The 27487-nt window shown below is 40.5% G+C and overlaps 3 protein-coding genes across 5 annotated transcripts; 1 reads left to right on the top strand and 2 right to left on the bottom strand.

The window, feature by feature from the left end:
• Nucleotides 1–324: 324 nt before the first annotated feature.
• On the bottom strand, nt 325–13166 carry coq8ab (coenzyme Q8A, genome duplicate b). Of its 2 annotated transcripts, none has more exons than XM_072366063.1 (15): nt 12870–13166; nt 12435–12588; nt 10185–10493; nt 9982–10048; nt 9016–9087; nt 8232–8357; nt 6650–6735; nt 6427–6567; nt 6255–6336; nt 6022–6115; nt 3756–3897; nt 3498–3605; nt 3337–3402; nt 2713–2799; nt 325–1102 (listed from the first exon to the last, which is right to left on the bottom strand). In XM_072366063.1, the coding sequence occupies exons 2-15, from the start codon at nt 12567–12569 to the stop codon at nt 830–832; spliced, it is 1788 nt and encodes a 595-aa protein (XP_072222164.1). In that variant the 5' UTR covers nt 12570–12588; nt 12870–13166; the 3' UTR covers nt 325–829. The 2 variants fall into 2 exon arrangements, with proteins under 2 accessions (XP_072222164.1, XP_072222165.1); XM_072366064.1 differs by having other exon boundaries at nt 12960–13166.
• Nucleotides 13167–16541: 3375 nt separating this feature from the next.
• Nucleotides 16542–20493, bottom strand: LOC140270846 (putative deoxyribonuclease TATDN3). 2 transcript variants are annotated; one of them, XM_072366083.1, is made up of 10 exons: nt 20347–20493; nt 20238–20270; nt 20078–20151; nt 19887–19971; nt 18641–18703; nt 18295–18404; nt 17654–17709; nt 17464–17576; nt 17275–17355; nt 16542–17142 (listed from the first exon to the last, which is right to left on the bottom strand). In XM_072366083.1, the coding sequence occupies exons 1-10, from the start codon at nt 20398–20400 to the stop codon at nt 16999–17001; spliced, it is 813 nt and encodes a 270-aa protein (XP_072222184.1). In that variant the 5' UTR covers nt 20401–20493; the 3' UTR covers nt 16542–16998. The 2 variants fall into 2 exon arrangements, with proteins under 2 accessions (XP_072222184.1, XP_072222185.1); XM_072366084.1 differs by having other exon boundaries at nt 17275–17352; nt 20347–20491.
• A 21-nt stretch (nt 20494–20514) lies between these two features.
• On the top strand, nt 20515–26967 carry fuca2 (alpha-L-fucosidase 2). Its single transcript, XM_072366068.1, has 7 exons — nt 20515–20942; nt 22771–22958; nt 23184–23523; nt 23606–23816; nt 24960–25150; nt 25363–25471; nt 26349–26967. The coding sequence occupies exons 1-7, from the start codon at nt 20758–20760 to the stop codon at nt 26484–26486; spliced, it is 1362 nt and encodes a 453-aa protein (XP_072222169.1). The 5' UTR covers nt 20515–20757; the 3' UTR covers nt 26487–26967.
• The last annotated feature ends 520 nt before the right edge of the window (nt 26968–27487 follow it).

The following is a 27487-nucleotide window of genomic DNA, read 5'->3' as shown; positions in this document are numbered from 1 at the left end:
ATAAAATAAAAAAATAAAAGGCTCACTCATGTGTTCAAAATGAAATCTACATGCGTGTAAACTGAGAGGATCTGAATACTTGATGAAATCCAATTCACTTTACATATGCAGCTTCTGGTCTGTTTTGTTTACAGGTGAGCTGCTTATTCATGCTCTTTGGCTGCTCGTCTGTTAAATAATGAGTGTTGGGTAGGTCCATGTGATTATAGTCATGTAATATATTCTGTAATTAACTAACAATATCTGGCAGGAAAAATGCAAACGCAAATTTATTTTTGCAAGTCAATTTACAGGCTTTTTTTTTTTTTTTGCACAACAGTTAAATTTTTCAGTCATGGTCTTTTGTCTTTTGCCGCTTGAGCGTCAATTTATTTCAACTGACAACCCCGATCAGCTGGAGCACACAGGCACATAATTCCTCGGTTGTACAGCGCACACAACGGATTCATTCAAACGATGCACACAGATAATCTTCAATCATTATGGGACGGTACAGGTAACGTTAGTCTGGATGGAATTCCACGTCAAAACAAATAAGTGAATAAGAAACGCACATAAAATAGTTCTTATTTGGCAGATGTTCTGATACACTTTTCCTTTTCCCCTATATTTGTAACAGTTCACTCGATGAGTCAGAGCATTAAAAAAAAAAGAAAAAAAAAGAACACAAACGGAAACATCAAGACACTTTCTGCCCCAGGCTGCGAAGCAGCCTCGCATGTAAGAATGTGTGAGTTAAACTGTCCAACATGCCACAAAAACACGAGATAATCCTGGTCTGAACATGCCTTTCTGGAAAACCAGTCTTAAGTTGTCAGACCCAGGGTGTTCAGTCTTTCCAGTAGTTGTTGTACGCCTCTTGGAACATGTCCTTGCAGGGGATTTTAGCTTTTAGTTTGGAGCAGATGAGGAAGGAGCCGCCCATCTTCCTGTGGAGGGAGTAGGTTTCCTCTGGAGGCGGCGTGAGGCGCTCTCTCAGCATCACTGGGATCAGTGCGTGGATGCGCTCCGTGGTGTTCTGCTCTCCGAAGTCAAAGGGCTCCGCAGAGGAGAAGGCCTCCCCGAGGATCATCACCGCGTCCACGTGAGCGTTCTCCATCGACTGTTTGCGGAAGACGACAAGCTTTTAATTAGCAATCTGAGGGGAAATGTGCACTTTTAGTGTTAAAGACTATAAAAATGACTTTAATATTGGCGAAATAAGAAGCCACAGCTGCATAGCTTACGACAAACAGGAAACTATATACAGTTGTTTCGACAGTACTATGCAGAAGCTTTGCAGCTATCAGAGGGTTCCTGATTGGTCTTCATTCTTTCTGCAGAGAGGCTAAAAGCCCAGAGTTCTGCACGTACACTCTGAGAGCTCATAATATGCCCTGAAGATGGTGAGTTACGTCTGATGAAGGAAAATCTCAGAAGACGGAACAGAACCTCAGACCTCAGTGAGAAAGTGGGGATGACCACCTTACAAGAATCTGACAGATTTGAAAAAGAAAAATGCGTTCTTCATGAGACATGAGATGAGTAGTTTAATAAAAGATTCAACGAACAAGATTAACAAGGAATATTAGCCTTTGTGTTGAACATCTCTGAACACAGACCTTATTAATATTTTCAAAAATAAGACTTTTCTTGCGAGTTTGATCTCTGGCAGCAGCTCTTTGCACTTGTGAGCTTTATGAATGTGGTCTCAGAACAACATGGAGTCACTGTGAGACGACATGAAGCGACACAAGAACTGAGGCTTAATGCACTTTTTTAAAATGGCGTGTCATAGCATTCCCTGATACATTAAATGAAAAGAAGGTTCCACCTTCAGAGACCGATGAAATGTTGGTCACTCCAGACAAGCTGCATCCCCCTGTTGTGCTCTTTATGTTCAGCTAAGCTTCTACATGTTGATGGAGCCTTAAATCTAAGTGATGGCTGTGAAATAATGGAATAAATCTTTCCCAAAAAAACCCAACATACCATCTCTTTAAAAAGCAAAGAGGTGCAAATTTGACTAGATGAGAGCAGAAAATTACCCTGCACAGTTAATATATCTGCATTTGGTTTGCTGGCGCCAGTTGCTAATGACACAAACCCTTTACAATAGCAATTAAAAACTAACTAGTTCCCTAGCTTATTAGTATATACAGCTGCACATGTTAGTCTTTTGAACAGCGTTAACTACTAACTAGACGAAGACATCAGCTACTCTATTTGGGGCTGAGTACTTGCTCTGTGACGCTGTGTATCTGTGTAAATTAATGCAGTTTTTGAGGCCATTATAATATCGCAGACCAATGAGGCTTGATTTATTTAGTGGGATTTTAATTTTGTCGTCACTTCTTGGAGGGTTTGTCGATCTGGAGATGAAACGGAGATAATGCTCTTCCGTTCAAAACGACTCGTTGGAATACGAGTTGGAAACACCCTCTCACACAACCAGAAATGCGGATGACAAAGCGGTTTCGCTACAACGGTTTATTATAATTGGCTTGAAATGGTAAGAGGCAGCGATTACACTGAAATTCCTTCTGTTCACCAGTAGAGGTCAATAAAGTCGGTTGCAAACACTTCTAAATTGATCTCAGGACTTGAGAGCCCCGTTACTCTCTGAGACTCACTGCTATCTGTAGTGGAGTCAACTGGCAGCACTGGGAACCAAAATATAACCGACGCCTAATGATTAACTAAAGATAAAAACAACCTTGAAAGGAATGTTACCTTTGACTCGTAGCCTGTGAGGAACTTCATGTCTCTGGACCTTTGCAGGACTCCCCCTCTGTCCTGATCTGCAGCTGCTTTGATAATCTGATGTGAGGAATACACAGAATAAGTCCAGTTTGGGAAGACTCACAACTGTTCGATGACACCGTTTTGCTTTGTGGTACCACGTCACACACCGCCTACTAGATGACGCTCTTGAGGCAAAAGAGAATTTCTTTTTAACTATGTAGACAGGAAAGGGGGCGACATGCAGGAAAATGCCTCAGGCTCAAACCCTGAGCCAGCAGCGTCGAGCACTACAGCCTCTGTACATGGAGCACCAGCTTAACCAGTAACTTAAACACATAGATGAGTCATTGCCAGTTTTGTTTTGCTGCAATGTGCCTTCGACTGGAATAAAATGACTTGTTTTGAGTATATAAATGTTGTTTTAGACACCAAAAGTTTATAATTAGAAGATGTATGAATGAAAAATGTTCTGATCTGGCAAGAAAAAAAAAAAAATCCTGTACGTTTTGTGTGAAAAAACTTGAGAATGAGGGAAAAAATGTCTGTAACACTAAGCATACAAATGCTGTGATTGTAACTGTGAAGATGACATTTCTGCAGCTTCTCACTCACCTCGATGTAGGTGTCAGTGAAACTCTTGTCAAATCCTCGTGTGGCTCCAAAATCCAACAGCGCCACCTGAAAGGACAACAAGAAACAAACCGCGTCTCAATAAAAGGGTAAATCTCAAACAAACAACAGGAGTTTTCCTTCAGTGACTGAAGCACACCGACCTTGTGAGTTTGAGGATCAAAGAAGAAGTTGGACCAGTTTGGGTCCGTCTGCATGTACCTGAACTCAAAAAGCTCCCTCAGGCATAATTTCAAGATCTGTCCACAAATCTGGCGGAGAGGAAAGACACGGTTACAGCAAGGTAATAGTCTTAGTTATCTCTGTGATATGCTGACACATCTCAAGGGTTTTAAAGGTGGCATATCGCTGTGTTCGGCACATAACCTTCAACAAGGAGTGCGATCCTGTACTGTTCCTACCTCATTCCTGAGCTCCTGAGAGAGGGTTGTGGCCCGGTCCAGTGGGAAACCAGGCACGAGCGTCATGGTGAGGACACGCTTATTGCTCAGGTCCTCTATCACTTCGGGCACACTGAAGAAAGGGTGGTCCTTCAGCAGCTCCCTGCCACACAAACGTAACGGTAAAATGAACAGAACCTGGGGACGTGCACACAGAAGAACCCAGCAGGAAAAGTAGAGCGACAGGAATGAACAACACTTTACTTTATGTGAGCAAAGCTGCTCACTGAAACAGCCATAGCTGCAGAGCCACATCATTCATTTGGAGTCATGTTTCTGATGAACTGCAGCCCAACGCTGACCTCTCAAGCACCTCAGCACCTCCCAAGAGAATTTTCTGTCTTTAGTCTCTAAATGCTTTCATACGGTCGGCCCCTTTCCACTGACACACTGCAGATGCCTAATCTAGAACCGCTTCAAATTGCTGCTTCATAACTGGGGCCCACTAATGTCAGTGGCAGTGAGAGAGGCTAAAGGACTTGACTCTGATTTAGTGTTACTTTGAAAAAATTGATTAAACATGGCCGGTATCAGAACTATTCTGTGTGATACGCGACTTCAAGGGTAGAACATCTTTATTTTTCTGTCTAAATAACACACGAGATGTAACATTTAATAAAACCCCATATTATTTAGATTTTTCTGTTTTATCAACCACAGATTTTCAAATTTCACTCGTGTAAACAAGAGAGTAGGTTGCTGCTACGCTCTCCTTTGAATAAGAACAAATAAACCCTGTGAAAGATCACTAAAATCAACATTTAGCTCGGCTAAATCTGGCAAACCTGATCAAATAGTTTACGAACTATACACTGGACAGCTGGGCTCCAGCCCCAGGGCGACACTGAATAGGATGAAGAAGGTATGGAAAATGTATGAATGAATGACATCGTGCCCCCCCACCATGCACTACAGCCTCCAGCCACAGATAATTGAGAGCAAAAACAAAAGCCAAAGCAGCAGTGAAACGTTTAATGCCTCAAAACGTTTGGCTCTCAAAGCGGCTGAAAAGCCGGTTTAGTTCTCAGTGGCTTCACACCTGCACCAATCTGTAAAGAAAATAATGAAATAAAGGCTTTCATTCACTTGCTCGTTGCTGCATCAGATAGGCTGGGATTATCAGAGCTATGGTTTCTCAGGGCAGAATGCCAGCTTCTGAAATTCTCTAAGACAAGAGTGAACGAAACATAAAAGTTGAGAGTTCCACCTGACCACCGTCCTGGTCCCAGTATAAATGCCCTAGAGTACAAGACCCAACACATTTAAATGTTTTTGTCAACAGCAGAAAGCTTTGTAGTAGGAATCGACCGCAGGAGCCACCACAACTAACAGAAACAGAGAACTGACTCATCCAAACTTCATCAGTGGCAAAACCAACAAAAACTATTTCACAGCACTCTTTGGTGTATAAACATATTTGTTGGAAGTGTGGTGCAAAGATAGCCAATTGTAAAAAAGGTGCTTACTCAGCACCAGAGAGGATACTAATACTATCTCATAAAAAAACCTCAGGCATGGTCTCAAAGCTTGAAAACAAGTTGTGATGTTCATTTAGTCAGCCGTGCAATGATTTCCCAGGGAGAAAATTACTCAAATAAATGGCCATATGTGAACAGGGATCAGAGAAAACGGCTTCAAATCAAATCAAATTAAAATGTATCTATAAAGCACATTTAAAACAACCAGAGTTGGCCAACGCGCTGTACAGAAAACTAAAACATTTCAGAGGATTGTACATGTAAACAGGTTAAACATCATATAAACAGACAACATTAAGTAATGCCAACACATGTAAAGCTTTAAAAACATGCGAAAGAATTTCAAAATCAATTCTGAATTAAATCGGGAGCCAGTGAAGCGAGGCTAGACCTGGGATGATTAATATGTCTTTTTCTGGTACCAGAATTACAGCCAGTTACAAAAAAAATCCAGCCTTGAGGTGACTGAGGCTGTAACTGTCTTCAAGTGAATACCGAAAAGGATGGATTCCAGTTTTGCAATGTTACTGAATGTTTATCTGTCTGTCAAAACTGAGATCTGAAACAAACATTCCTTCCATACTCCTGACCTGGAGGTGACGCTTGCTAGAGCAAGTCTCTTAAAGGCCGGGAACCAGTGAAACCAAGTTGGGATCAATGTTTTGGTTTTTTTTTAAGATTCTTGCGCAGACGAGCAAATTTTTGCCCACGCAGCATGTGTCGTAAGAAGAATGGAGTGATGAACTTACTGAAATTTTTTGGCACAGTTTGCTTCCCTTATGTAGTCGCACTCCAGCGCCAGTTCATGACTCATGACCTCAATAAGATGCTCGGGAAACAGACCTGGAAAAAAATGAGTGGTGAAACTGAAAATCCTGCTGTGGAGCAGCTGCTGTAGGTCACTGTATTGACATTAGCTGAGGCCAGAAACAAAAACACACAATGGCAGCTGTTATCATGCAAGCGATAAAAGAAATTTTACCTTCAGGTAGAGCGTTGCTTAAATTCAGAGCAGTCATGATATTATTCACGTCACTGTCGATACTTTTGGCAATTCCAGGGTACTGAAGGGAAACGTGATTTTCCTTTTCAGTTTTCTGAATAAAGTTCATTTACTGAAATGTTTTATATCTGCGTAAAAACACTCTGCTGACCTGAATCTTCATGGCCACCTCTCTTCCATCCTTAAGCCTCCCTAAGTGCACCTGACCGATGGACGCAGCTGCAAACGGCTTCTCCTCAAAGTACTCAAGCTTGTCCCTCCAGTTTGGGCCCAGATCATTGCTGATGACTTTCTGCACACGCAGGGTGAAACAATCTTTTGTAAAAGAGACCGGAAGCTGCATTTATTGTCGTCCACTTCAGCTCATACTGTACCATCATCTGCTTTGTGGGCATGAAGTCTGCACTCTGCCGGACACGCTCAAAGATTTTAGCCAGCTGAGGGTTGATGAAGGCATCATCTGATGAGAATTAAGAGGAGAGCTGTAAAAAAGAATCCATTTGCTAGCTGCTTCAAGCACGTTTGGACGAGCTGTTCATTTTGGATCAAAAGACGCGTCCAAACTTTAGACTGGTACTGTATGATGGACAAACTTTTCAATCAAACTTTGTCAAGAGTTGAGACAGTCAGATGATCAAGTCTTCATTTATAAATTTAATATCAAGAACTTGTTAGTTTTTGTTCAGAAGTGTTAAGGTTTTTCTTGTGCTTCTAAGAGAAAAAAAAGAATAGACAACATCACATTTGAACATCTTCAACTCTCATAACCGTCCCAGTTAGAGCTTTTGTTTTTTTTCCACTTGGTTGCAGAAAAAAAAAGCCAATAACACAACACATATACATAACTTGTAGATGTAGTCACTTATCAACACTTCCAGCAATATTAACACAGTTCTGTCACTAAATGTAACACTAGTTAAATGTTAATTTAGCTCACCTACTATTATCTATAGGTACACACTTAGCTTAGGTTGTAGCCAAGAGCTGTCAGTTAGCTTATAGCTACAATAAGTCATAAACTAAGATTTGCTTACAACTTAAATCAGTGTTTGTTATACTTAATTGGCATCGTTAATGTAGCTACCGTCTACATTTAGCTGTAGCTAAATGTATAGCTACCAGCTACAGTTATTGTTAGCTGTAGCTAGCAACAGTTATCATCAGCTAATAGCTTACATTAAATATTTGGTGTTTGATAATGTTGCCAAAATGGTTTGATCAAATAATGACCAAAGTACTTTCCCTTAATCTGGGTAATGAAATAGAACAAATGTTTGGCCAAATGAAGGTCACCACACATGGCCAACAGCAGGATCTGCTGTAGCCAATTAGCAGCCCAATCCACACTAGCGCTAACTCAAAGGTGCAAAATTCTAACCAAATCTGGCGACCTTTATTGTCCAGAACCCACATTGGGAAAAACAGGATACGGGAAGCCATGTCAGAGCGCATACTGTTGAATGACCGTGTGGGATTTTGAAAGACGAGCAGGGATCCGTCCTTCACAAAATAAACACTTCACTTGGTGACAGACACTTGACACAGGCCCATGCTGAGGATGAGGCAACAACACCGTACTGCAAGCGTGCTCGACCAAGTAAACAAACCTCATAGTCAGTTTAGGCTCTGCTGCCTACAATAGCCCAAGTGGAATGGCACTTATTTTGTTCAGCCAGATTACAGTTTATTTTAAGTGATGACATTTCACTGCTGGTGAAAGAATTTCATTTGTTTGCCAGTGAAAGTGAATCAGCAACACGATGAAGCCTTGTGAGAAAATACAGCCGAGAGCAATTGAACTTTTATTTGCACAAATCATTTTAATGCCAATAATATCTGTTGATAACGTGCGAGATGTCCAGATTTCAGTTTGCATGGAATCAAAACAGTTGAATTCTGCATTGATTTACAGTTATTGACACGGTTTGGAGACAAGACACGTTTTACAGGGCTCACCTTGAATACTGAGCATCTGTCCAATCTTAAGAGCAGCCCCTCGAACTTTGCAAAGCGTCCGGACAATTCTTTCAGCATTAGCTTCTGACAGGAAAGGATTGGAATCCAGGACGGCCTTTTTATTATCTAAAAACCATACAGATAATTAAATACAAGTGCAAAATAACAATATTTTTAACATTACATCACAGTTAGCCTGTCCTCTTGCCTATGCAAAAACCTGATAACGCACATTATTCCAGCCTGATCTAACAATGCTCCAAAGAACTTCCTTAGACATTGGGAGCGTTTGGCTTTGTCGAGTGCCCTGTTAATAGTTCAGAGGGGTTGAGGTAAGGTGATTGTGGAGGAGAGCCCAGGACAGTCACCACTCTTGTGTTTTTAGTGGTCTTAAAGTAGACCGTCAAAGTCTTAAGGTAATTTTATAATCATGATTTGAATGCAACTGATCCACAATTCCAAGCTCATTAAAAACCTTAGTCTAACCATGACTTGGCATTGTGGAAGCCCACCTTTGCTTAGAATATTGGATTAGATTTGAAGGAAATTCCACTAATAAACATGTAAATATGTGTTGTTTACATGTATTGTTATCTGAACTACCTCTGCTGATAACAAGGGATAAGGGAGGTCAAAACGTGCATCGTGTTGTTTTAATGGCACAACTAAGGCTATGCTGAACATTCAGAGTGACCAGTTAAGTCTTACAAATCATAACATACGCCTAACTAATCATTACCAGCCTTCTCATCAACCAGTGAAACAATAGTCCGCTTCTTGTCACCTTGTTGTTTGGGTTTAAAACTCTTCTTGGCCACTTCTGCGATTGCTCCAATGCCGAGTCCGACTGCCAGACCTGCAGCGAAAGGGGATGTGATAACAGCAATCACTGCAGCAAGTGGACGTAATTTCTCAAAGAAACACACAGAGTCTTTCAGAGTTTGAGGGCAAATCGAGGCCACGAATGAGTGAGGGGAAACTACTGCATAACGGAGTAAAATGTTCCGTTTTGTGTGCGACTTTTTACTGTGGTGCATTTTAACTGTCGTGGTGTCCACAAGCCCTTGCTGTTCTAGAGGGCTCATTAATACCACAAATATCACACTCTGGGTCATTAAATTCGTAGAATTACGTTAGTTCATGCAGTTTTTGTTCGTTTGAATAATAATGTCAGCACTTAACAAGTTATCGATACTGCTGCAGAGGAACTCTTAATGAAATTGGACCTGCACATGTGTACTTGTGGATAATTCGATACGCGCTGCTCCAGATGGTGGAATTCCCCAGAGGTCTGTCGGTGGTGCTCTGCAGTTATGTGTCAGTAATGACCGTGAGGAATAGGATATGCAAGAATATCAACCATGAAAGGCTGCAAAAAGTGTAAAAGGAAGGAAATTAATCTGGACAGCACACATATACGCAACATTCTGGTCAAGGATCCCCAAGTTTAAACACAGCGGTCCTTATAACGGTATAATAAACTTAACTAATTAAATCCTACACATTGACACTCAGACGGTGGTTCGTGCAAAGCGTGTTGGTTCTTGTTTTCATCAGATTCTTCGCTTCAGAGTGCCCTGAACCTGCTCTGCTTCTCATTCATACTCATTCATAGTGATCTGATCTGTGATAATTGAGCAGCACTACTGCTGCAGCTACTAAGGCTCTAAAGCACTTCTGAAGGCAGTTTTTCTGGATCGCCTTTCTTTGAGATGCATCACAACTGGTGTGCCAGTAAGATTCCACTTACCTCCGAAGCTTACCAGCCTTCCTAACCGTGTGACGGGCACCTTCCTCTCCCGAGAGTTTTCACTGAGCTGAAACAAAAGAAAACTTGAACGACGAAAGACAAACTTAAAAGGCTCCAGTGCACCGTGACATAATGACCATGCACTCGAGTATTTGGTCAATATCATTCCAGCACTGATTAAAAAAAATAAAGAGTGAGGATACCACTTGCTTATATGGCTTGGATTCGGATTTCTTGGCGTTTCGAGCTTTTTCGATGTCCTCCGCAGTCAGCCGCCCCGCCGTGGAGTTGTCCTGGTTAAACAGCCGTGTGTGTCCAGAGAAAAGCTGACTGGACCAGCTCCTGTGGTACTTCAGATGTTTAGCAGCAGATCTTCCACTGCAGGTCCCTTGGCTGCGACTTGCACTTCCGGTGAAGCGGGAGGTGAAACGAGTGCCCATAGTCGAATATCTGTGAAAGTGTGTCGCAGTCGCTCTGAGGGCCCAAACATCCATCTGTTTGTTGAACATCTCCTGGGTGAACAGAACGTGATTAACTAAGGATGCGTTCAGGTTGGTAGAGTCTGCAGCACATGACAACACTCAGAAACAAATGTGAGCAGGATTGTGACCTATTAAAGAAAAAAAGCAGCTGCTGTGTGTGCCTCCTTAATTATAATGCACATGGAGTGTTGTAATACTCCATGACTGAAATTCAAAACCTTCAAATCCATTTTCGATACTGAATTATACTGTTTTCTTCAGAAATGACCCAAAGCAAAGCTTTTGAATCAAAACATTTAAGTGATTTTATGCCCAGTTTATCAAATAACTGGGGGAAGGTCTTGTAATTGTCCTTGTGTCGACTGTTGAAAAATTAAGGCTCATAAGACTGTAAGGATGCTTCAAGGAAATGCAGCTAAAGAAGAAACTTGATAAGAGAAGCGTGTGAAGGCATCTCAAGGGCCTCAGGCTGACCTGGAGCATCCTCGAGAGGTGGTTTCAGCCTGTACCGTGAGCTGTAGACTGAACCAATCAGGGCTCCACAATCAAAGACCAAAGAGGGCATCGAAAGATAAGAACCAAAAGGCACGACAAATGTTCGAAAAAGGTTATAACGTCAGGCTACAGTTTTTGTGGGATGTTTTATGGACGTCGGAAAGCAAAGTAGAGTTCTCTGGAGATGAATTAAGCCCATAAGGAAAAGAACACCCTCCATACGGTAAAGCACGGTGGACGCTTTGGGGTCCTCGTTGTCTCTGGTACTCTAGGCACCAAAGGTACCAAAGGAACGATTAAATCACAAGATTACCTAATAATTTTAGACTAAAACCCCTGTTATAATGACATTAAAAGAAGATAACGGGGCTTGAGGCAAATATCTTCGCTCTTTCAGTATGTGGACGATTTGGTTAGCAATTATGACTTAAATCCTACTGAAATTGTTTGTAGAGAGGTGAAATCTAGTATTAAGAAATATAATAATAAAACAATATATAATAAGTATAAAACTACCAGCAGATAGGTGTTTCTACAGCTTCAGCTCAGCTTTACCACATATTCAGAAGCCGTTGTTGCTAAAGGCTCCGCAATCAAACATTCCTGAAGTGGGTCAATAGCTGTATTCTGGGTACATTCTGCATACGTGTTACTCCACAACGGTGCAAGTTTTCTTCCACATGTCAAGAGTGTTTGACCAACACAGCGTTCTGCGATTTGCATCAATTCCTCTAGATACCCTAAATTCTGGACTTTAACATTTAGCAGTGCCATCAATTCTCACTAGAAGAAATCACTCAACAGAAACTGAACTGGTCTTCACAAAACAACATGACCAGGTTACAAAATTGCAACTGGTCCATACCACAGGCTGCAGGTCAACAGTCACTTCACCTTGCAATCTGGAAACCAGATAAACAGGAAACAACGCTAAACTAGCATTAAGTCTTGTTATTATACTGTATATACAACAGCTGCACGGGAGGGGAGACAAAGACGCTGTCATGTGGGGGTAAAAAGAGTGCCCGACAATGAATGTTCGCATTGGGGCCCCATCAGGTTCGCCAAACGTGGCTCCTACAAAGAATCGGGGACAATGGCAGCTCTTCAACTACAGTTATGGCTTAGAGAAGTCTCCGCAGCTTCAAAAGCAGCTGTATGTAAAAGATGATTGCGAGACTTGCCTCCAGGTACTGAAGCGACGATTTTTAGTGAAACTGCAAGGTTTTACCTTTTGAAACCCCCCGAAAGACCAAAAGAAAAGAAATAATTTGTTTTCGTTTACTGATCTGAAATTTGTTTTGGGAGCTTTTTACTTCCCCTGAAGTAAAAAGCCCCTGAGCCCCTCTCCGCTTAAGTTTCTGTCCGAGCATCATCCGAGCATCACGACAGAAACGCACAGAGGAGCTATCTGGGCTGCATACGTGACCCCCAGTCTGCAGCTGCACGATGACCAAATCACAGCCCACTGCTCACCCTTACTGATCCGGTGGCGTGATGGCAGTTTATCAGCCTCCGGTTCCCGGAGCCGGCCAGGGCCCCTCCTGAGGCTCTGCTGGTCGCCTGTTTCACCCAGTTCAGACCTCTCCAGACCACCGTGTCCCCGGTCATGTTGCTGTCCAGTAGAGACCTACAAAGGAAAAACAGTGAAGTGGAAGGAGCTCATCAGTTTGTTTTCCCCGTGCTCGCAAGATAAATAAATCCCAACTATATCATCAGCAATCTGAACAAATACTGATAAAAAGTGTCACGTTAACTTGACTGATATAGTTGATTTCAAAAGCATGCGTTGGGCTTTGAAAAGAGACCGGAGACAAAAAGAAGAATGGTTTTAGATGTTTTTAATGGGCGTTGGTTTGACGCCCTGAACCTAGATTGCAACAAAAAAAGAGGAGGGGGGCTTCCACTCACCAGCATAAGTTTTAATAAACGCGTCCTCTCTGCTCATAGAGCATGCAGTACAGTGAGCATTGTGTTATTGCAGCGCAAGTCGACGCTCACCTTGATTTGCCTTCACACAGTTTCTTTTTTTTAAAAAACGCAACTCGACTCCAGCGGGACGGACGACACGCTGACGGACATGCAGAAAGGAACTTTAACAGGCACGGTCCACTGAGACAAAGTTCAGCCGCGGGATCCGACTATCAACAAATCGCCGCACTGGTTAGAGAATCTGTCCGTCGCTGCTCAGCGCCCGCTCGTGACCGCTGACGTGTCCGCTCTAGGCGGACCCAGAGCTATAGAGTATACTCTATAGCGGACCGTGAACAACACACGCGTTGCATTCACGGGCTTCCCGCCGATTTGTTTTATTTTTTTTGTAAGTCACATGTTAGTTGATTTCGGTAGTAATTTCTAATAAATTGAATACAGTAAAAAAAAAGATGTTTTGCAGATCACTTAACGAAGTCAAAGTCATTTGCTACAATGATTACTTTTTATAAGACCTGGGTGAGGCATTAGTAGATATCATAAATGCATTGAAAGGTACAGTGGCTGAGAAGTGCAAATCACCTATACAATTAAAAAAAACACTTTAACAAATTTAAAAAACCCACTAACAAATGAAAAAAACATTTTAAAAAACAAATTCACTTAAAAAATGACATTTTAGCAAATTAGCATTTTAGAAACACATTTACATGTAAAAATGTGTTTTGTGCCAACACAAAACTACGAGTGGCAAAACACAGTTACAAAGTGAAAAACAAATTAACAGAAGACGGAAAAGTGAATGTCCTAAAGGCCGGACGTGACGTCACATCGGTGACCCAAACTTGTAGTACAGACAACTGAATTTGTAGTCCTGCTTCACGTGGAAAGTCAGCGGTGATATTTGATGGCAAGAACTACGCTGAAAGTGTTTTTTCTTAAGTTTATGCTGACTGAACAATGTGTTGCCCTTTTTGTGGAGTAAATTTCAGCCAGTTTACACCATTTTGTTTTTCGTGCGGATAATAATGCCGTTAATGCCATAATGCCGTTCTCCTGATGAATCTCAGGCGTGCTCTCCTCTCGCATCCTTGAGGATGAAGCTCCCGGAGTAAATTCATGACATCGTCTCTCTTCACTTTGAGATGGTACTTTTGTCCTGCCACATGGTTCTATACCCAAACAGTTGTCCAGGTCCACTAAGTTCTTCCCAGATTGCATTAATGAACCTGGAGCGAAAATATTTTCTCCAGTTCAAATCAGCATTATTGAGTTTACTTTTACGAGTTTTCAAACTCATCTTAACACCATGTAAACTTGATATTATGTCCAAGATTACACTGTATAAGTGATCCTCACTGAAATAATCAACGCAGCATTGCAGGCTTTTTAAAAAAAATTGTTAATGTGGTTTTTTTTAATTGGAAAAGTGTTGTTTAAATTGGAAAAGTGTAAGCTTTAAAGATGCTAATTTTCTCTAGAAATGAATTCATTTAGGGACTTTATACTAAATACTAAACTACAAGCAAATGTGAGTTATCTGATCTCAGAACCAGACTGATTCAATCAGTCATAAACTGAGGTGTTCATTGTGTGTCATGTTTACACCCTATTTACATATGTATATCACCTTTCAAACAAAAGTAAATCTAATTTGCCATACCATACATCAAATTAAATGAAAATAAAATGAGGAACAATACAAAACTGGTTGATGATCAGTCAATCAATACATTTGATAAGCTGCCCCTGGCTGCTACTTATCCTCTTAATTCATATGGAAGCAGTAAAATGTATTTAGTTTACTTACATATTGCCTTTACATTTTCTCTGAGTTTATGTTAATTGAATAAAGACACAATTTAATTTGTAATTTGCTGCTGTCTGTCCAAGGTTTTATTGATCTAATTCTAAGACCTCCTAAAGACCAGATGAATTTTTTTTTTATCCAACATCAAACTTTAGAATTAAAAGCAAGTCTACTTTGTTTTTCACAACCGTATCTGAAGTGTGCAATGGGCCAACACCATTCAGAGATTTATGAACATGTTGGTATATTAAAATGCACTGACAGACTGGTCATTGAGGTTTTGATTTGAGAATCAGCTTGGCATGCTCAGCCCTTTTAGTCTTTGTCAAAACACAAGTTAAGCAGCATCTTTCTGGATCATTGGAAGTCTCTTTATCACCGTAGCAGGGAAGACTGAATAAAGTCCATTACAGTGGTCTAATCTGCAAGAGATAAAGTCGTGTCTTGAGATTGCACGTCAACATTGACTCAGCTTTATCTCATCAGACTCCCCTCAACTTAAATACAAAAATCACACGGAACATCACCAGATCAATACACTGATTTCCTATGTTTATTTTACCCTGTTTCCAAAAAAATATTGATATATAAACCCTATACTGTTTTTAAATTGATACAAATAGAAAATATTAGATTTGGAAATAGGTAAGATTTGGAAATATATATGCTGATTTTGATTATAATACCAATAAAGAATTCAAAGAATCTGGAAAAAGTGTGTAATGATAGACAAAATAAACAGCTGTGAAGCATGTTACTGGAATTAGGCCAGTAAGCTTCACAGGAAGGCTAAGTCTTTGAGATGAATAAACTAAGAAGCTTTCACTCTGTGAAGGACTGCGTGGACAAATACTCAATCAACTTAAGAATGTTTATTTAAATTGCAAAGAACCTGAGGATTTTGTCATCTGTGTGTGAAGCTGTTAGGTCAGCACTTTCTTAGTTTGATGAGACAACTTATGGAAAATTAATTCTTATAGGCATTGTGTTAAGTATTACTGTGTATAACCTGCAAATGACCTCAAGATACCACCCTGTCCTGTTTTCTAAAATTCCTCTTCACAATGGTTTGCTTGTTATAATGATATAGCAGCACTCTAAGGGAGACAGGGATGAAGCTGATATTTACGACTTGTGTCTCAGTAACCTCAACTGTGGTTGGGGAGGAACGGTAGAAGAACAATCAACTATACCCTGGCAGACCTACCACGAACTACTAGAATGTCAACATTACCATCTACAGTCAGTCAAGTTCTGCATTATCTTGGAGGCTGTTGCCCTTGCTCCAAACCCACATCTTAAACTTCAATTTGCAACTGAACACATGGACAAAAGCCTTGTAGAAGAAAGATTTAGCCTTGAGGTACAAACTTATACCAGGTCCGATTAGCACTTAGTTATATTGCCCTTAGTCCCAAGATGGCCATTTGATCATCTCAGCTTCTTAAATGAGAGCTTGAACTACCAGCAAGAGGGGGACATTCAATGGGACGCAAATATGGCTGTAATTTGCCTTTGAGCACAATTATGGTACCAAGTGTTTGACAAGATTTTATTAGATAAAAAGCATGCTAGGAACGGCCACCTCCAACCTGGTCTGAAAGGAGGCCTGAATTAGTACAAGAGTGAAGATGTAGCCATCATTAGCAGGATGACTTTTCAACTTACTAAATATAAAACTACAACTCCTTGAAAAAAAAAAAAACCTCATCTGTTTTCCTTGACTGGTTTTGTATGGTTGTATGGTTGAGATGGAGCTCACGTGAACTTTGCTGCTGAGACATTGGTGTGTGTAAAGAGTAATTATTCATTACTCTTGTAATGATAATAATAATAATTAATTTTCTTTAAGTAAGTTCTGGCAGAAAAACTTCCATCAACATGGATAAAGGTCAACTACGTCTTGTTTTAACATTTTCAAAAATGGTTCACTACAACTGAAGAACTAATCTACATGAAATCATACATCGCACTTGATGGCAGTAATAAAGTTAGGATGTGTATATAATAAAACATCTATTGGAATATGACACCAGTCACTGTTTAGTGAAGCATGAAAAGGATGAAGCAGCCAGCAATTGCAAAGTTTCTGCCTGCCTGATAAATTTCTGGAGTGGGGATGAGTCCATTAACATGAACATATACTGCCCATACATTAGATTTTTTTTGCATTTAATGTACAAATTGGAAAGATTCAATTTATTCAGTTTGGTAAATTCTAGTTCAGTCAAATATTGAGCAAGTTTGAAAAATATAATGGAAGAACAGTTCAAGCTATTTGTTGACAGAAACATGGTGTCAGGGTCGGATGGCAGACTTCAGCCTCGGGAAAAGTCGCAGAGCATTCTGGGTCGTTATCTCCATTACCTGCTCCACTGACACTCCTTTTATCTTACTGATGTATTCAGCAGAGACGAGAAGGTTTTTCGGCTCATTTCTCACCTGAAAATAGGACATAGAAGTAAGTCCAGTAGAACTGGAACAGCTTTTAAGTTAACAGACTAATGACATTTCAGCCCACTGCATTATTACTCTGTCATGTTTGAGCACCTGATCAAAATGAAGACATTTTACCTGCTTTTCAGGACCAAGAGCAGGCGAATCGGTTTCCAGACAGATGTTCTCTAGTGGCAGCTGTTTCACGAGTTTTTGCTTCTTGGTCAAAAACATACAGGTCATCATTCATTAACATTCAATGTGACAAAGTGAACGTGTGTTGTTTGCGTGTACATTAATGTGAGATTATCAGGTGCTCAGCTGTACCTGCTCACTGCGTATTATGGACGGGGGGATAGAAAAGAAATATCCAGCCTTCACTCCCTCCAAGGCAACAGATGGTTTACCGTCAAAAGCGTGAAGAAGGGCTTTTTCAACACCTAGTGACAGCAAGGAGGAGCTGCAGTTTACTTCAGAAATACTTTTGCAAACAAACAGCAGAATCTTTAACGCCCACCTTGCTCCTTCAGGAGGTGGATGGTAGGTCTTCCTGCAGACCTTGAATGAACATTTCTAAAAATGAAGACATCAGGAAAAATATTATAAAAGTCTGTTGACCACAGAATGTGTTGTGTTGCTGCTTCAAGGAACGATTTCAGCACAGTAAAGGCTAAGTATCATAATAATGAATATCCTGCCACTATAGTAAAATGTCTAATTTTGATGAATGCAAATAGTTAAATATCTGCCAGTGTTCAGTTGTTAACTGAACTCCAGAACACTCCCATTTCCTCCTATGAAAAAAGATAGACAGCAATTGTCACATCCATCTCTTTACAAAAATTATCTACGACAAGGCGACATTCGCTACTAAATTAGCAAACTAAACACATGTTTATGTGGGCCCTTTAGCTCACCAGCTAACAGTGACAGGTACAAATGTTTCAGTAAATATAATCATACATATTTTCTTGTTTCTTACTGCAGACATGAGAAAAAAACCAGCACACCTTCCTACTGAAACAGTGCCCCCTTGTGGTGACAGTTTTATTACATTTTTGAAGAAGAATTTTACAAATTGCACCTTCGATGACAAAACTGCTGTCGACTGGATGACCACTGCGTTATTTTTCAATCAGTACTCAGAGTAAAACTCACAGAGGGAGATTCAGCTCCTTGGCAATCCGTGCTTGACGAATGAGGACCTGCCTTTGATTGTCCTTATCGGCGTCATTGCTGACAAACCTGGGTGTGAAATCCAAGCCAACCTACAGCAATGGAAAAATAGGTTAGACTGCAATGACATTACTCCTGATGATGGATTTCTTCTATTTGAGTCACATTAAAGATGCCTACAACGCATCCACACTGATGCTGCCCGCGTCCAGCAGTGTTATCAGTGAGGAAACTGACCTCAGGACATGAATTAGTTTGGACAGAAATTATTTCTGAAAAAACACTCAAAATAAAAACACAATGGTGTGGATGGAGCTCGACTCTTTACCTCCCCAATGGCAACAAGCCGGTCTTTGTATTTCTCTATGATGGGTAGAGCTGCATCAAGATCCTGGAAGTCAGACATAAACACAGCGAAAGTCTCAATGAAATCAACTCTGAAATACGAACGTTTTTACATGTTTCTGTTTTGCCTTGCGCTGCATGTTACATACACGCCAGCATCTTTCCCAACAAAGACAATGAAAATTGTTGAGTAGGTATTCATATTAGTATTTGCTGTGTAATAGTGGGCAGTGTCCGTTTAGGCCAGAGAAGCTGGCATTCATGGTGGCATTGTTTTAAAAAGCTTATGCGATGTCATGACGTCTATTTCCATCCAAAGTTACAACATTTTTGCATTGAGGCATCCAACCTCTGCGTAAAATTTTCTCCAGAACATTTTTTGCATTTCTGGACCAACAGCAGGCAAATGAGTTTCCAAAGATTCCTCAGTGGGATTCATGATCGATGGACTAGTCCACGAGAGAAAACTATGGCTCACACTCCCAGTGTCGCTCTTTCACAATCTGAACCCGATGACTCCTGACATCGACATCTTGTATTGTGCTCGTGCCATCAGGGAGGGGGGAAAAAAAATGTGTTGATGGAAAAAATCTAGTCATCTTGGTTTTCGGGGCAAATAATGGTTGCAGAACCTGGACCTGAACCATTGATGCAACCCTAGAGCCAAATGCTGCCTCCACAGCGGCAGGCGTGGGTGGGTGTAACACCATTCGCTGCCTTTTTCACCCTGATGCATCCATACCTCTAAAACAGTAAATATGGACTCATCAGATCCACGAGACATTTTTCACAATTTTTATGCTAATCTAATCTGCTAACCTATGCAAATCTAAGCCATTTTTCTCAATCGCCAAGACTGGTAAGAAGTTTTCTTTGAGCTGCTCAGTCCCAATAACTTGAGTTCTTTTTGCATTGGGTGTGAGGAAATGCTCTTTTTCCATTAAACATTGAAACCACTGTTGATTTTCTTTTATCCAATTTTACCAAAAGTTTAAGTGACCCTCAAGAAGATTATTCCAGTTTTTCTTCTGACCACATTTATTTCATTGAGATAATGGTTCACCACTCATTCCAGCTTTTTATGAGATGGACAGATCTTGACCCAATTTGGATTTCAGCTTCCTTGGCTGGGTTGACAATGAAAAAGTGTATTTGAGATTGTGATTTTCCAGCTCTTCTTACCCACTCTGTGTCCAAATGAAATCGTTTAAGGCAGAAGTAACCCTTACCTGGAGAGACGCTCCCCTCTGCTGTTCTGGGGAAACTTCCTGAACAGGATGGACTCCCAAACAGGGGAAAATAAAACCTGGAAACCTAAAGTTTAACAACAACAACAACAAAAAGAACATTTAATTTACAAATACAGTCCCAACACCTATCACTTCACCAATCATTATGTAATTCAAACAGATCTGATTACCTCTCTGATAGATCAATGATCTTGTCAAATTCTCCCGCATGCTCAGCCACGGCCAGTAGTGCCAACAATCCAGCCTGGACATCAACACCTCATGAAATGTACAACAATACAATTCACACTAATCACCGTTTGATTTTTGGTTTTAAATTAGATGTCTCACCTTTTTGGAATTTTCAATCACCTCTTCTATGTCCTGACAACACGTAGAGAAGAGTTACAGTTTCAGCTACTGTTAATCACATATCAGAAGAATCTAATTAGTTTCCTACCTTGTCAAAATCCCGTGCAGAGATATGACAGTGGCAGTCCACGTAGCCCTGCATGTGTACTTCACAGCGTTACAGAACCAAAACATTCCACGCTTCCTGAAAGAAAAGCGGACTGCGCATGTGCGCAGCCTTGGTAATGCGAGATTTTTCACCGCGTAGTCCGGTCGGGCGGTGTTCGCTGAAATTGTATTAGTTAAACCGCAACGGTGAAAAATAAGACCAAAATCCAACTCACCTAGTTTTTCAGGAAGAAGGAACTCTCTTTGAATTGGATCTAAGTTGCAGATAACAGTATGAATCTCCATTCCTCCTTGTTGTCCCGTCGTTAGTTTGTCATGTGATCGCGCACATGATTGTTACGCATTACCGCACGTTGTTCAGCCGGATTATTTTACTACAGTTCGGCTTGAAATGACCGCGATGGTTAGTTTAGTCTTATTGATGGTGCTAATTGGCATCAGCGGGGCCAGATACGAACCGAACTGGAAATCAATCGACTCCAGACCGCTACCAGAGTGGTACGATCAGGCCAAATTCGGTATCTTCATACACTGGGGAGTCTTCTCTGTGCCGAGCTTTGGCAGCGAGTGGTTCTGGTGAGCTCTTACTGTCACTTTTAACAATTGTATCTCAAATTTTCAGACTTGTCAGTCAGCCTAACGTTAAGGGCTCTGGGGGTCATTCCAAATACAGACATTTGACAGAAGCACAAGAATTTGAAAGTTTACATTAAATTAAAAGTGGAGTAAGAACGTCTCAATAAATCATAAAACTGCAATATGAATCTCAAAAGTCAGGAAATGTCAAGATAGGAAATAACTGAAATTACATTTTCGAAATCTTAAATGTATAATATGATATATATTTTCATAATAAATCAACGTTTCGCACAAAAGGCAATTTAATATGAGAAAATATAACAACTTTAGATTAAAAACAGTTTTTTCAGCCACTGTTGCAGCTTTCGTGCGAATATTTAAAAAGCCAGCTGCATTATAACTTAAGTCTGACATATTTACTGTTTAGACTGAACAGCTAAAGTTTTGAATATGAACCTTGTGCCTGTTTTACGGCTAACTGTAAAGTGTTTACAGTGTTTGTAAAAATAGACGAGGACTTCATAAGGTATGGGGGGCCAACAGGGACATTATTCAGGAATAGTTCGCATACACGCTTGTGAAAAGCTCTTTAAATGAACTAGTGAAAACTTTTCCTTTTATATAAACTGCTGAACAGTGTTAGTAATAACGGCGTTAGAGTGTAACAGCGTTACTAACTGCATTATTTTTTTCAGTAATGAGTAATCTAATTAATTACTTTTCCCATCGTTGCCATTACTGAGAACGTGAAGTGGCGCATTACTACAATTTGGTTGAATGAAGCAAGGTGTCAGTTGCTTTTTTCTTCAATCAGTTAATATAAACATCTTTGACGTCAAATATGTTATAGAATATAATAATGTATAGAACATGAAAAATAACATCACAGTTACTTTGCTGAGTAACTAATTGCTCTTACAATGAGGTAACTGAGTTACTAACTCAATTACGTTTTGGGAGTAGTAATTTGTAACTGTAACTAATTACTTTTTAAAAGTAAGATGACCAACACTGCTGCTGAAAACCTTTTGATATAAACTACTGAGAGCCTAATAGTGTATATGAAAGAAAAGGTTTTCACTAGTTTATATTAGAGCTTTTCACAAGTGTATATGCAAGCTAATCCAGAAGAGAGACAAGCCTGAATAATGTCCCTGGTGGCCACCATATTTTAGGAGCATTATTAACTCACAGACCTTTTCAGTGATTAGGAAAATCACAATATTGAGCTGTGACCGTTAGCGCCTGCTAGTGGTAGTTAGCGTTAGCACACTTCCTTAGCGAAGAGCTAGGTCTGTTTAAACTAGTGGTTAACATTTTTCCTACACCTCTTTTTGTGTAACGTGACGGAAATTTAGTGCACTGCATTGGGAATGAAAGTTTTCACTTGTAGTTTCGAGTAGCCCCACAAAATGGCGACTCACTCTATCGTGAAGGAGTTGATAGTTTGAACACAGCCCCACCATTTTAAGTAATAAAAAACCTTTTCATTAAAGGTTCGGGTCCTGTTAAACGTTCAACTGGGACACAAAAATATCTGGGTTTTTAACTGCACATCCTGACTGAAAACATATTTTCTTTATTTTGGTGATTTTAAGCTTTTCCATGGACTGAAAAGACAATAGAATTTCCAAAGCTCCTGTACATAAAGCACAGCTTTCATAATGCGATACCCATTTGATCAACATTTATTTGTGTATACTTGCGAAATAATTGTTTCCTTTTCAGGGAATTTGCAAATGTTGATTTACACTCAATAGGAATATTCAGCATTTTATTGAACAAAATTCCTTCAGCCTGTTGTCCATTTAACTTTTTTCTGCAGGTGGTACTGGCAGAAACAAAAGGTGAAGCCCTATGTTGACTTCATGCAGAGGAATTATCCTCCAGACTTCAAGTATCAAGACTTTGCGCCACACTTTACGGCTGAGTTCTTCGATGCCACAGAATGGACGGACATATTTGCCTCATCGGGAGCAAAGTACATCGTACTGACCACAAAGCACCACGAAGGTACAGAAATAGAAATGTTGATTCATGCAACATTATTGTTTCTGTATTTATGTAAAAGTCACTAAGATGGTGAGTTTTGTTTTTCTACAACTTAAGATGTTCTTTGGTTTGAACTCTTTGAGAAATTAACCTCCCGGCACGTTGGTATTTGTCAGTATCTATGGGAGTTATGTCTTGTAAGCACACAGGAGCTATACTTAAAAAAAAAATTTTTTTTTTATTTAGGTTTCACACTCTGGGGATCAAAAAACTCCTGGAACTGGAATGCAGTAGATGTGGGACCAAAGCGAGACCTGGTGGATGAAGTGGCGAGTGCTCTGCGCGCTCACAGCGACCTGCATTTAGGGCTCTATCACTCTCTCTTTGAGTGGTTTAACCCGCTTTTTGAGCAGGATGCTGCCAACGTCTTTGCTACTAATTACTTTCCCACCACTAAAACACTGCCTGAGCTGTACGAACTTGTTGTCAAGTACAAACCAGATGTGCTATGGTCTGACGGGGATGGTGACGCGCCTGATCGGTACTGGAATAGCACAGGCTTCTTGGCCTGGCTCTATAACGACAGGTAAGCTTTTCAGATGAGGCAACTTTTCTTTTTTTTTTTTCCAGAAACCGAACTGAATGAAAACTTTTTTTTTTCCTCACAGTCCAGTACGAGACACGGTGGTCACCAACGACCGGTGGGGTTATGGCTCCATCTGCACTCACGGTGGATATTACACTTGCTCTGATCGCTACCAGCCAGGACACCTGCTTAAACACAAATGGGAAAACTGCATGACCATTGATTCAAAGTCGTGGGGTTACAGACGTAACGCTCCTCTCCGTGACTACCTGCCCATTGAGAAGCTGGTGGCGGTGAGTTTAAAACCCTCCTTCACCTGTGTATCAACTAACAAAACTACTATTCCTTCTTGCTGTGAGGCCCCAGTGCTAAGCATCAAACTTCCAGTGCAGCCTTCAAAAATAATTATTTATGATTACTTTGCTCTTTTGAGGATTTCGATAATGGCAGTTTTACACTTTTTTTTTTTTTTTATTCCAACCACAGTCCATGAACCGAAAGCTAACTGCTTTATTGGTAGTTCATCAACCGTTGTAGTTTCCAAGCAAGGGGGCTGTTCCGGCCTCTCAAAAGTGCTGCTTTTCTTTGCCATATCTGAATAGCGTTGGGTTTATGGCGATCAATCAAATAAAAGTTAAAAAACATAATCTTTTGTTGACTCTTGAAAACTTAAAAAAGAGTTTTTCCCCTCATAAAATAGGAAATAATCTATGAATTGTTGTAATATGTCAAATTACTAGTGACAAACTTGATATTCCATACTTGGTCTGAATTGGTAATGCAGTCATTGGTCAGTTAAACAGTCTGGACCTTATTGCTTTCCCCCTAAGTTTTGAGTGCGTCACACCTCGTCAGAAGTCTGAGAATCTCATGGGATCTTTTATCCTCACTGGTGTATAAGTTGAGCCTTGCAGTTTTTTGTTTTTTTTTTTACTTGGAGAGAGGCAGCAGTCTTGTAAGAGCTCCATCTCCTGGTAACACCACACAATACAGCTGAAATCCCTGGAATGTGTGACATTTAAAGAACCTCGACTCCTGGTTGAGATGACAGATTATAGATTGTATAAAGGCTTTTTTAGATGTATGAAGTGCCAGGAAAGACAAAAAAAGACTCACTAAAAATCTCACAGTGCTGACAGTAAGTCAAACAGTAAGACAGTAAGATTTTAACTTAAAATCCAAAGCTATTCAATATCAAACCCCAGCAGACACATTTAAGTAGCTGGAGCCTATAAATTAACATTATTTGATGCAACTGAACCCCCTGGCATTTGACTAATTAGTTAATCAGCTTGTCATTCCCTCTAAAAGATAAACGCCCTCCTGCTGTTTTGCCCGTTCAAGAAATGTTTGCCCGTCCTGTTTTCCATTTGGTGGTTTTGTCTATTTAAAGTTGGCCCAATTTGATCTCTTGAGTGTGTCTGCGTGTGCTTCAGACGCTGGTGGAGACCGTGTCCTGTGGAGGAAACCTTCTGATGAACATCGGCCCCACACACGATGGCAGAATCGCTCCGATCTTCGAAGAGCGTCTGAGGCAGATGGGCCGGTGGCTTAAGGTGAACGGCGAGGCCATCTACAACACGACGGCATGGCGTGCTCAGAATGACAGCGTCACTGCAAATGTCTGGTGGGTTCTCATTCGGTCTCTCAACCTTCTGTCTGGCCTGCCTGTCGTTCAGACGGATTTCCTCTCAGCCTCACTTGAGCCAGAGAACTTCAGCAGTCCGGCACCTGAGTCTCAGCCTTCCTGTGTCGCCTTTTACAGTCTTCTAACAGCAGTAATTGGTGTTTTATCCAAGCGTATCCTCAGACTTCATTCTTGTGCCACATCTTCCACAGGTACACCTCCAAACCACAAGAGAAGACCGTGTTTGCCATTTTACTGGCATGGCCGGGTGAAGGATCGGTGATTTTGAAAGAACCAGAGGTTACACAAGGAGTCACTCAGGTAAGACCAGAGCTGCACTTAGATTTAAGTAGTTTACTTTGAACAAAAGTATGTTCAAGGTAAAAAAAAAAAAGTTCTACATTTGTTTTTATCCGATTTTAAAATATACCATGTTTAAAGTTTTGGTTGTTTTTTTGCTGGAATTTTTTGTAGAAGAACTGTTTCAGCAAAAACGTCTGCTTTTATAGAGATGGTATCACTTTTCAAATGATCAAAAAATCAAATGATGATTGATTATCAGCACCTGGCTGTTACTTATGTGTTGTGTGTAACCTGAGCTTGTATTTATCTATGGTTAGGACCTGTTAAAAACAGTTAAAATTTTTTACACCACTTTAAATTTAAGACTTTATATCAGAGTAAAAGGAATTTTAATTTTGCATAACTCATTGAGTTATTGCTGTTCTTTTGTTTCTTTTGTTCTTACTATTGATTAATCTATGAGTTACCGTTTGAATTGACTGGTGGTTTTGTCACTGATAGAGAATAGTCCACATCAACTCTTAAAATGTCCTGTTTTGTTCTATCCTTAAATCCCCCAAATACTTAGTTTCATGTTTGTATTAAATTCATCCTACTTGTACCCGGGGTTGTCTCCCAGCTGCCATCGAGCATGAGATGGGTCCAGTCTGTTGTAGTGCTTTAGAATTATTTGCATATTTAAACAGTGTAGCTTGTTTTTATGGACTGTTTCATAGGTGTGGTTTTAGAGGAACCTTTATCTCATCTTCTTATTGAATCAAAGCTTTTATTTAATTGAATGCTCAATAGGTCTAAAACAGGCCTGCTCACATATTCGGTGCAGCTTTAGAGCAGCTCTTCATTCTCTGTCGTCTCAGTAAACGCATGATTGTGTTGCTTTTGCCCTGAAAAAAAGGTGGAGCTCCTCGGTCACGGCTCTCTGCAGTGGGAGCCTGTGACATCCAGCGGACTGCGGGTTCTCCTTCCTCAACTGTCCTTCAGCCAGATGCCATGCCAGTGGGCCTGGACACTGAAGCTGAGAGGTGCCAGATGAAGGGCCACATCACTCAAGCAGGAGCTACAGGCCAGGAAAGGGGACCCACTGCTTTTTATACCTCCATCATTGAATTAATGTCTGTCCTGAAATGTGAGATATTATGGGGATAAAGACGGTGCATTGTACTGTCTGTGATTTGCACTTTTACTATAAAGAAATAGATGTTCATGCAGGGATCAAAGTTGAAACATTTCTATGATTGTCTTTTTGATTAACTTGGATAATGAGGGTTTTACTTGGTCACCAAAATGCAAATGAACAATGATTTTAGCTTCCATGTTGTTCTGTGTATGCGTTAATGTTCAGCTTAAATAAGACAAGTGTGGCCTTCAATGTAAAAATTGAATATTTTTTATTTGTGTCAGATTTCTGCACTTCTATTTTTTATTTGTTTTATATTTCAGGTGATTTTTATGGAGCTTATTGGACTCATTGGTCTGCTTTGTGTGTAAATGAATAAATAAAATCATGAATCTTTCCTGGAGTAGTTTATACTGAATCTGGGAAAAAAAGAATTCATATTTCCTTTTACTAATGGGACCACATTGATTTCTGCTCTTCTTAACTTGTCTGTACTGTCAGTTAGTTCCATCCTCTGGCGCCCCCTGCCGCTCACAACTATAAAAGCACCTCAGCAGTTTAAGACATTTTGAAAAACCCCGATCGTTCAAAACTGATCGACGCATCCCCGCTTTGCACGGATAAGCTACCAAAAGAACGCTCACCATTACGCCTCTGCAAAATGTATCTGTAATGAAGCTTCCAGGATGTTGCACAGTGACTGGTACGCCTCTGCAGCACACCGCGCCTGTTATTTGTACAGATTCGTTTGTGTGTACCTTTTTGCTCGGACGACTCCACAGCAGCTATAGGTGTCACTTGAGCTACTGCGACCGGTGGAGGGCAGATCTGTTGTGTCTGCTCTCTGTTGCACGCCTTTAAGGTAGGAGGTCCGTGTTGTGCAAATGTTCCATGACGTGCAGTTGGGGGGTTTGCAA

The sequence above is a fragment of the Leuresthes tenuis genome, unplaced genomic scaffold (assembly GCF_036924035.1).
Source record: "Leuresthes tenuis unplaced genomic scaffold, fLeuTen1.0.hap1 SCAF_15, whole genome shotgun sequence".
Classification (NCBI taxonomy): domain Eukaryota; kingdom Metazoa; phylum Chordata; class Actinopteri; order Atheriniformes; family Atherinopsidae; genus Leuresthes; species Leuresthes tenuis.
Note: the sequence above shows the minus strand (reverse complement) of the source record. Positions and strands in the feature narration are given on the sequence as shown.

Bases quoted from the DNA above. Each gene is read 5' to 3' on its own strand.
- LOC140270846 (XM_072366083.1), bottom strand. From the start codon at position 20,400: ATGCAGGGCTACGTGGACTGCCACTGTCATATCTCTGCACGGGATTTT. The intron at 20,271-20,346 runs GTAGGAAACTAA...ACGTGTTGTCAG, and splicing joins CTGCACGGGATTTTGACAAG to GACATAGAAGAGGTGATTGA. The intron at 17,356-17,463 runs GTACAGCTGAGC...TTTTTGACCAAG, and splicing joins CCATAATACGCAGTGAGCAG to AAGCAAAAACTCGTGAAACA.
- coq8ab (XM_072366063.1), bottom strand. From the start codon at position 12,569: ATGACCGGGGACACGGTGGTCTGGAGAGGTCTGAACTGGGTGAAACAG. The intron at 10,494-12,434 runs GTGAGCAGTGGG...CTGTTCACCCAG, and splicing joins ACGCCACCGGATCAGTAAGG to GAGATGTTCAACAAACAGAT. The intron at 6,568-6,649 runs GTACAGTATGAG...CTGCGTGTGCAG, and splicing joins TGCCCACAAAGCAGATGATG to AAAGTCATCAGCAATGATCT.
- fuca2 (XM_072366068.1), top strand. From the start codon at position 20,758: ATGACCGCGATGGTTAGTTTAGTCTTATTGATGGTGCTAATTGGCATC. The intron at 22,959-23,183 runs GTACAGAAATAG...TTTTTTATTTAG, and splicing joins GACCACAAAGCACCACGAAG to GTTTCACACTCTGGGGATCA. The intron at 23,817-24,959 runs GTGAGTTTAAAA...CGTGTGCTTCAG, and splicing joins CCATTGAGAAGCTGGTGGCG to ACGCTGGTGGAGACCGTGTC.